This window comes from Vicia villosa, linkage group LG5 (genome assembly GCF_029867415.1).
Source record: "Vicia villosa cultivar HV-30 ecotype Madison, WI linkage group LG5, Vvil1.0, whole genome shotgun sequence".
Classification (NCBI taxonomy): domain Eukaryota; kingdom Viridiplantae; phylum Streptophyta; class Magnoliopsida; order Fabales; family Fabaceae; genus Vicia; species Vicia villosa.
The window spans coordinates 11,544,486-11,554,590 of record NC_081184.1 but is presented as its reverse complement, the minus strand read 5'-3'; the positions used below and the strand labels follow the sequence as shown (position 1 = coordinate 11,554,590).

General features: G+C 30.5%; 1 protein-coding gene and 1 long non-coding RNA gene across 3 annotated transcripts; both read right to left on the bottom strand.

Moving 5' to 3' along the window:
- Nucleotides 1-243: 243 nt before the first annotated feature.
- Nucleotides 244-2,527, bottom strand: LOC131606269 (uncharacterized). Of its 2 annotated transcripts, none has more exons than XR_009284790.1 (4): nt 2,001-2,527; nt 1,815-1,883; nt 1,658-1,706; nt 244-1,361 (listed from the first exon to the last, which is right to left on the bottom strand). It is a non-coding gene; the product is annotated as an uncharacterized LOC131606269 (long non-coding RNA). The 2 variants fall into 2 exon arrangements; XR_009284791.1 differs by having other exon boundaries at nt 244-1,342.
- A 2,028-nt stretch (nt 2,528-4,555) lies between these two features.
- On the bottom strand, nt 4,556-9,705 carry LOC131601330 (uncharacterized). Its single transcript, XM_058873113.1, has 7 exons — nt 9,549-9,705; nt 9,405-9,466; nt 7,590-7,723; nt 7,061-7,203; nt 6,218-6,289; nt 5,281-5,388; nt 4,556-5,206 (listed from the first exon to the last, which is right to left on the bottom strand). Exons 1-7 carry the CDS (start codon nt 9,616-9,618, stop codon nt 4,989-4,991), a joined length of 807 nt encoding a protein of 268 aa, XP_058729096.1. The 5' UTR covers nt 9,619-9,705; the 3' UTR covers nt 4,556-4,988.
- Between the last annotated feature and the right edge of the window lie 400 nt (nt 9,706-10,105).

Here is a 10,105-nt window from a genome sequence, read left to right as displayed (position 1 = left end):
TGTTATATTTTCTATAATAATTAATACATAAATTATAAATTAATAATAATAAATAAAATTTAAAAGGCATACGCTGAATGTAGTTTTATGATTTCATATATTGATATAATATTTTTTTATAGTATTTTTATATTGAAAAAAATTGTGACATTCTAATAATTAAAAACTACATTTAATTCCATAACTATCCTCCAACACAAGGTTTATACAATTACTAATATGAAAAAGTGATAATGGTGACAAAATATGATAGAAAAGTTTTTTTAGTTTTGTTAAGTTATTTATAGAAATTATATTATGATTATGAACCAATATTAATGAAAAAAATTAAAGAGAGATTTTGCACATCATATATAAATATTTATTCTTATGGTAAAAAAGGAAAATTTACAAAGATAATTTTTTTTTTTGACCAAAGCAAACTTAACTTCTTTCATTCAATAAAATTGTTGCAATACAATGAGGTAAATAATTAACAAAACTACGTCGAGACCAAGAATTGGCCGCCTTTGTTAAACAATGAGCAACCATATTCGCTTGACGCTTAACAAACTCTACCTCGAAGTTTGGAGAATCGAGAAGCAATAGCTTAATAGAACGAATAATAAAACTAAAATTTACAAAGATAATATTTTTAATCTATTTTATTCTTGTGAATGAACTATAATTAAAAATGGCAAATAATGTTAAAAATTAGAAAAAAATATATATATATAATAGTATTACACCTACTAATTTTCTTTTAATGACAAATAAAAGAACATTTTTGTTATGGCAAGAATATGATGGAATCATATTCATCGGTTCATGTGTATACTCATTCTATACAAATGTATTGTACTTAATTTGTAGACACAAAGTAACTTAATTTGTTAGCGTCTTTAAAATGCCGCAGATTATTTTTATCAATAAATTTATTGCATTCTAATTTTCGTCACAAATAAACGTTTATTGCATTTATTTCAAAACAATAACAATTTAATTAAACCTCATTTAATACTCCTTATCCAGTGCCCCGGGCACTGGTTAGCAGGACCCTATTAAAAAAGACTTTTACATGTTCTACCTCCCAGAAATAGTTGAACTAAATACTCATATTAAAAGGAAGACTCTAAGCAATATAAAAGTAACTTATTTATTATTGTTTTACATGATGTCCTGTAGCAAAACAGACCTAAATTGTCGCAAAACAGAAGTCAAATCATGCAAAAAGTAACAACCAATTGTCATAGCTGATAAAAGTAGCAGGTCACAATTAATGATGAGTTAACCCTTACTTGCAGAATTTTCAAAAAAGCGAGAAGCTATCAATTCTTTTGACCGGTTTCAAACTGCATACAGGCTGAAATAGATGTAATTTTCTGTGTTGGAGAAAATTCAGAGAAAAAGAAACCACACCAAAACAAATTTATAAGTAAACCCATAAAAAATAAAATTAAATAATATATAACAATAAAGAGGATGGTGAGTAAAATAATAAAAAAACTAACATTTTTATGTAAATCCAAAAAGAAAAACATTTAACTAAATGTGTAAGCCCTATTTTTTTTTTACTATAAATCAACCATAGAAGAACTATAAAGACAAGATTTGACTAATATAACAAAAAGATGTGATTTTAAAAAAAAAAAAGAAAAAAAAGAAAAGATAAACATACCTTAGAGATGGATGAAGAAGATGAATATCCTCCATAAGCATAATAAAATCTGTCAGAAATTCAAAACACAAAATATTTAATCAACAAATCATTGTTCAATTAACAATAAATCATATTTTGGTTGAAAGATACAACTTTAGATTTAAAAAATCAATACCAAACTTTTTTGAAACTTCATATTTTTAAGATCTTTTTTTTCTTTCGACTCGCCAGATCTGTTGAAAACCTAAAATAAAATAAGAGGAAAAGTATGTGCACAATAAGGTGAAAAAGAGAAAATAAAGATGAGATTTGACTAATATATAACAATAAGAAGTGATTTTTAGCAAGAAGTTAAAAATACCTTTCAGAGTTAGACGAAGAAGATAAACAATATCCTCCATAAATAGAACAAAACCTGTCCGAAAATCAAAGCCCAAAATATATAATCAACAAACCATTTTGATTTTAAATATGGAGATTTTGATTTCAAATCCGGTGGATTCGGTGGTTTTGATTTGAGATCTAGTGTTTCCGCCATAAGTCATTTCAGATCGGAAAGATGAATGAGAGAAGATAAATATTCACTGAAGAGTGATGAATAGAAACTGAAAAACATAAAAACAAAAACTGAGTTAGTTAGTAAAACATGCAAAATAAATAAAGGTTTGTAAAATAAAATTTACTCCATGGATGATGAGTGAGTTGATAAAGAAGATGATGTCTTCAGGTGTAAACTGATAAGTGAAAAAGAAAAAAAAAAGTAAAGAGAGGTTTGAGAGAGATCTCAAAAGAAGAGAAAATAAAAAAGAGACTTGTATGAGCAAAAAGAAGAAAAAGTAAGTTAGACAGAAAAAGAACAAAAAAGAAACAATGTATTGGAAAATCAAAGACAAAAAATGCAAAAGTTAAATTGCATTGGAAAAGACAGAGTTGATTTAAAATGAGGTTAATAAAATATGTGGAAATATGAAAAGTTACCAAAGAGCATTAAATGCAAGAAATGTAGTACAATTGAAAAACAAAATTGTGTTAATATTATCAGCATTTTCACGTGAGATAGCAAAGTAAGAGTTGGAGAATAGAGAAGCTAGACATGTGGCACATTGTAGAAGCAGAAGGGTATAATGGTACTTTCCAGAGCAATTGATTTTCTTATATTGTAGATATGTTTCTCTTTACTCTCTTCAAATACTCCCTCCGTCTCATAATAAGTGTCCCATTTGCACTTTTCTTGTGTCTCAAAATAAATGTCCCTTTAGTCAATCAATGCAATATTTATTAATTTTTTCCACTAGTATACCCCTATATATTAACTTTCACGTTTTTCAACTACTCCACTACCTATAATAAATAAGGGTACTTTAGTAAATGGTATTAAATTTATCACTAAAATCAATACATCTAATCATTTTCTTAAGAACCGTGAAAAGTTCAAATGGGACACTTATTATGAGACGGAGGGAGTAACTCACTAACTCCTTCAAATCTCTGTATCCTCTTCCCATGTTCTCCCAATCTCAACATAGTTCAAACTGTGACTAAGAGGAGATATGTACAATGATAGTCGAGTCTCGAATACATGATAATGGAGAAGTCTTGGGAATGGATGAAATTGGTAAACAGGTAGTGAAAATCAAGAGTTCTTGCTTTCTGTTTTTTTTTTTTTTTTTTGCAATTTGTTTTTCTATTCATTTTATTGCTTAGTTTTTTTTTCTTAGTTTTATATGCATTAGTTATAAATTAAACACACTGAGTTTTATATGCATTAGTTAATAAGTTTAACCCATTTCATATTCAAAATTATCCAATTATATCTACATGTTAGTTTTATATGCATTAGGAATAAAATTTTTTATTTTTTTTTACAAATATGTCGCATGATGAAACTCGCATATTCCATTGTTTAACATTAGAAAGTAAGAGATCGTTAACAATAATAGTATACACATCTTGATTTTGAGGAGACTTAAAACAACATTCTCTATCTCCCCGTAGTCAAAGTTTGTTCATAAATTTTATGTTCCTACCATCTCTATTGTTTAACATTAGGTATAAGTTAAACATACTCAATAAATAACAATTTTAATTCAATGTTAAATTCAAATAAAATATAAATTTTTCTTTTTTGTAACTTCAATATTAAAAATTAGCACAAGAAATAACAACTACATAATATTATTATGGTGTAAATGATGTTTTAAGTATATTAAATCATTAGATACTTGAAGCAAAAGAAAATGTGTTGGCACAAAAATTTAGTTAGCCAAGTTGTTTGGATGATATTATTTAATTGGAGGGGTGGGAGTAGGTCAGACCAACTAATAATGGTCTATGGCTTAAAGTTTAGGCTTTTTTATAAGATTAGGGCCATAAATCATCAAAAAGTCTTTTAAGTCTATCGAGTTGATCTATTTAAATACACATGAATAATTTTTTTATTATTATAATATATTTTATACTTTGAATTAAATTATAAAATTAAAAAAATTATGAAAATAAGATAAAAACTCCTTCTGAACAAATTCAAAAGTTGTTTTCATAAATTTTTCTAAGCAAATAGTCTCACAAAACTTATATCACTAAGTAAGTTAAGATAACTCTATACAAACAAATTTTTTCGTATCATTGATTTTTTAAATTTTTTATCTATATAAACTTTAATTGAATTGCTAATTTATATATGTTAAAATGAAATAGACTTTTTAAGTAGGCTAATCAGGCATTTGAAAATATCAGATTCATGCTAAAACTATAGATCAGACTCAAACTTTAAAATTTTTAACAGGTCAGGCTTAAACTTGACAAAGTCGTCTACAAGATGATGTTAAAAGTAACTTTAGAAACAATACCAAATTATGTCATTTTAAGTTAGTTTTTTTGGTTTGAAAGTAATTTTAGAAACAATACCAAATTATGCCATCTTTAAGCTAGTTGTTTTTTTTGATCTGTAGCAACGGCGGGAACCTGGTCAACTCTCTCGGAAGTTTTAGTCGGTGACAGAGATTTCCTGAAGAATTTTGTTCCAGCTTAATGCTCATCACAATGTTCAAGATTAAAACATGAGATATGAGTTTTTCTTTAAGTATTTTGCGAAACTTGAAACGGATGGAAGTTTAAATGGCATTGACATAATTAACTTATAAATAAATGTTTATGAAAAAAAATATGGTAATCCGGATTAAAATTCAGGATTTGACATAAAATATTTGTTATATATCATATGCTTCTTTTCAATAAAAATTTATAATTGCTATCACTATCGGTTACTAGTTGCAGCAAAATAAACTATTGAAGTTAACTATGGCCCTTAAAAAAACTCTATTGAAAGAACAAACTGGAAATTTTCACTTCATTTTCTTTTTGTGGAAGCTTGAACATTATCTTCTTTCTTCAAGCATTTCTTTGATTTCTCATTTTCGATGAGACTGATGCAATATACACGTGATCCAATATGATTTACATCTAGACCAGCTTTCTCACAACCATCGAAGAAAATTGATTCATCTTCCTTTCCGATTCTACGTCTCCAGCTCATCAAAAAAGCTGGCCATGGCAACACTACATCTCCTGCAAGCACAAGACTGGATAAAGGTAGAGTTACTAAAAAAACAAGATGTTTAAAAGGGTATTTTTTAAAATACCATTGGTGTCATCATTCCCAGTTTGTGAAACTGTAGTCCTCTCTCTAGGTTTGTAACTTTTGAGAAGAAATGTAATGGTTTGTATCAAATTTGGGTACTGCTTCACATCTACAAACATTTAAAATTTAGAGAAATTAGATAGGAGCCGTTTCTACCTGTAAAAACATTAATATTCTTTGAGAAAGAAAGGAAAGATGAAAGGACGCCATAAGAGAAGTGTTAGTGGTTAATATTATGGCTCAGTTTGGTAAAACTAGCTGGTAGTTGATAGCTGGTAGCTTATAGCTGATAGCTGGTAGTTGATAGCTGGTAGCTTTTAGCTGGTGACTGATAGCTGATAAGCTAATATGAGTGTTTGGTAAATTAGCTGTTTCATTAGCTGTTTCATTAGCTGATAAATACAAAATGACATAAATGATCATTTTAATTAATAAGGGTATAAATGGAAAAAAAAAGTCACAAGCTAAAAGCTACAAGCTCAAAAGCTACTTCAAATAGCTTTTGAAAAAAGCTACAAGCTAAAAGCTAAAATAGCGTTACCAAACAGAGCTTTTTCATTAATGTGAGCTGAAAAGCTAAAAGCTAAAAGCTAAAAGCTCTTTTTTGGGTGTTACCAAGCAGACTCTATGTCAGTTTTACTGTTTTAGTCCAATAACAACTTTGACTATTCTTTAATGGATAAATTGCATTAGTGATAATGAACAAGTGTTATCAATGGCGGATGGCGGCAACACACAATGGCGAAGAGCCAGAAACCTGACATATGATATATGTACGGCACTGCCAACCTTAAAAAATTTGGCCATGGCGGAGAACCTAAAAACCGTCACCGATATCTGTCATGGCTGATATTTGACAACTCTAATGAACTAATGTTTCTTTAAGAATGAAAAAGGGTAACCAAGCCAGTAAATTAGAAGATAATAAATAATCTTACACAATAAGATGTCACTCGCAATGATCAGGTCCCAATCAGGGTCAGAATTTGGAAACTTGTCTCCCCAGGTATCTGAAAACATAAACATACACTAAGTAAATCTAAAAGAAAAAGTAATGAGACTAAATAGTAAGAAAATACTACATTAAACGATATAGAATTAGAGGAAATATATGTAAGTCTAAACAAGCAAATATTTACATTATGATCATATTAATTCTGAAAGTAATCATCTCCGAAACTAGAGCTAATCACGCTGAACAACCTAAGTGAGTGTAATATCTAAATACTAAATACTCCCTCCGTCTCATAATAAGTGTCCCATTTGCACTTTTCTTGTGTCTCAAAATAAATGTCCCTTTAGTCAATCAATGCAATATTTATTAATTTTTTCCACTAGTATACCCCTATATATTAACTTTCACGTTTTTCAACTACTCCACTACCTATAATAAATAAGGGTACTTTAGTAAATGGTATTAAATTTATCACTAAAATCAATACATCTAATCATTTTCTTAAGAACCGTGAAAAGTTCAAATGGGACACTTATTATGAGACGGAGGGAGTATCATCCATGTTCTTATTTCTAACTCATTACACATGTGCTTAATTGTAACAAGTAACAACCCTTCTCAAGTTAGAGTGTATGTGTCATATATGCCGAGCATATTAAAACAAAGTCAATGCACTACCCTCTAAGGAATTAACAAACATATCCACAACCTGGTCGTTGGCAGGACAAAAATATTTGGTTTTTTATTGGAAAAGGGACCATTAGCATCTATCTGTTTGAGTATTAAAAGATGATTACTTGATTAGATCATTTGAAGAAATACTCACGTTTAATATGAGGAATGACGGGTAAATCATTTGCACTACTGTTGTGAGCTATGTTTTCCATTATCTCTTGATCATCATAGTCTGAAGTTGTAATATCAATATTATATGATTTTCGAAGAAATATGGCCAAAGCACCTGTACCACTGAAAACGAATGCAGCAAAGCAAAGACAAGAAATGAAATCAAAATTCCGAAATTAAAGAGCTATCTACAAAGGATGTGAAACTATTTAACTATATGACAAAAAATTTATGTGACATGCATCTCATGGTAATACAAATACTTGCATTTATGTAATCACCAACAAGGATCAACTATCCATCTCTAACTATGAACATGTTAATACATTTTTATGAGAGAAGGCAGTTAAGTTAAGAGTGGTTATTGATAGATGCATGCGCCATGCAGATGATAAAGGATCAAGTTAAGAAATTACATGAATTGGAAAACTTAAAGCTTTTACAAAAGAAATACATACTTTGCAACTATAGCGAATATAAACAAATGGATGTATTAGTAACTAAAATACCTCCCCAACTCAAGGATACGCCGTCCTTCAATGCATGATTTGTGCTGAACTAACCATTCTGCAAACGCAAAAGTTCCAGGCCAGAGCAAATTAGCATTCAATTGATGAAAGGAAAATTCTCGGATAATCAACTCCTGCATAAAAGATAAAGGCATAAAGCTGCTCAAACAAATACAATATTGATGCTAACAAAACCTCAAGCACGAGAAGAAATGAAGTTCAGAAATGTTTTATGTCATGTCAGCGGAATACTCGGAAATAACATGTCTAACAGAAACATTATCACATACAAAATGACCATCTCAAGTTCTCAACAGAAACAACGAGAGCAAATGGCATCTATTGGCTAAACAAAAATAGGAATTCATTTCATACACATTAAGTACAGTGGAAAAAAATGCAATCTAATACCATGTAAAATTATTTGATCCAATAGTAAGGCCCACTTAGTGATTGTTGGATCTTAAGTCTTAACATTCCACCATGCTTCACCTTCTTAGCATCCATATGCAATATGGTTGTGCACTAGTCCTTTGACTACTCTCAGGTTAACAAAACAATGTTATATCATTCTCCCTCAAGCACGTCATATCAGCATATTATTGCAAGCCGTTATTTTTTGTATTTGAACACTAGACATTACAACTTTACTTTAACCATAGCCTAAATTAAGCTATTAGAAAAGTTGTAATTGTAATGATGGCTTCTTTATTTTTATTCCTTTACTCTGATACATAGCAAGCAAGTGTATACTGCCAAGTGCCAATCTTTAATTTCAACCCAACCAAGTACACCTTACAATTTGAAAAATTGGTAGGTCGTTTAAAAATGTTTGTAACACTAAGATCTTAATAAGAGAATGACTACTTTTCTAACTCTTTAGAAACCCTCAGTGTTGTTGATGGCGGAGAGCCAAAATCCCGCCATACCGGCCGCTCTGTAGCACCGTTATAGTAGATTGTGGCGGAAAACCTGTAATATCGGTCAATATTTACCATTGCGGCGACCCCAAAAACCAGCATGTATATCAGCCATAGGGACCATGGTGCCGCTATTTGATAACACTGGAAACCCTACATAGTTGGTGATATTTGTTGATATTAACTCAGCAAACTACAAACTAGCTTTACAAAATTTCATCTCCCCATGGTAGAACACACCGGCTCAAAAATTCCACATTCTATAACGCATATCAAATTGCATTTCAACTAAGGCAACGTTACAATCAAGGTAAAGATCTCCGGCCGTGATCCAAACCACATCAGGGATTTCACCACAACAGTTGTTGAAACCACATCAGGGATTTCTCCACAACAGTTGTTGAAAACACATCAACCATAACACATACCTATTGCATTTCAATGAGGAAAAATTACAACCAAGGTTTTAACTTTTAAATAAAGTCTATGATAGGGCAATATCAACTACATTTGACCGCAATTCTCTACAATATGAAAGATCTCGGTGCAACCTTTACCGCTATTTAAAACTGTCATCACAATCTCATTTTTCCTATATCAACAACTCTCTAGCACGGACACCTATAATAATTACATTAAATTTTTCACTTTTTAAAATTATTACCAGTGTCGACGTGTTAGTGTCAGTTCCATAGATCAACAAGACTCTAATAAGTAACAGATATTTGTAGATAACAGGCATAAATAATATGCATTTGAATTCCAAACTGAACTCCAGTAAAGAGAACCCTAAACAAAGTACTGCAGCAAGCAATTAAGCTAAATGCTTTAACCCAGATGATGAATATGATTATAAATTAAAAATTGAAGATATTGTTAAAGATGGAAGGTTTACCATTCCAGGAAACTGATGGTTCCTCTGAACATAGGTTTCCTGATTCTCTGCGTTTTCCTCAACTGTATTCAGAATTCAGAAACACAAATTGTCAAGGGAAGGGATAAGAAGCATAGATAGAGAGATAGAGAGAAGGAGAAGTACCGCTGGTGTGAGTGTCGTCGTCTTGTTCATCGAAGAAGAGGGATGATGGAGAAAAGATGGCTATGTCCATTTGTTATGCTTACAAGCTCGAGAATTCAATTTTAAATCAGGAGAATATTTTGAATCAAGAGTTTTTGGGTCAAGAGTGAAGTGTTTCGTTCCCGGAATTGGGTTTTAATTTATTTTTTAAGGAGAGAGGGCGGATGTGGATTATTATTTTTTTTTAGAATTTCTTATTAGGCCCATTGTCTTCTCGGTCACCCGTGCTGAAATTTTCAAAATATCCATTTATTTCGGAAATAGAGTTATTTTTTAGAAAAAAAGTGTTTTTGGAAGTGCATCTCCGAATTCACTCTTGGAAGAATTCGGAAATGTACTTCCGAAATATCCTCTGATACAGAAACCATGAAACAAACAACACCGCTTCGATTTATTATAAAACATGAAAATTACAAACATCGTATAACATAAAATTAAAGTTACATATTGTTAAACACGCGTAGGTGAGGATGAGTCAACATTTTGATAACGTCGGGCCCCGATCTTTGAAGTTTCAC

Coding starts and splice junctions, on each gene's coding strand:
- LOC131601330 (XM_058873113.1), bottom strand. CDS start 9,618: ATGGACATAGCCATCTTTTCTCCATCATCCCTCTTCTTCGATGAACAA. Junction 9,467..9,548: donor CGACGACACTCACACCAGCG/GTACTTCTCCTT, acceptor TTCTGAATACAG/TTGAGGAAAACGCAGAGAAT. Junction 6,290..7,060: donor CGTCATTCCTCATATTAAAC/GTGAGTATTTCT, acceptor TTATGTTTTCAG/ATACCTGGGGAGACAAGTTT.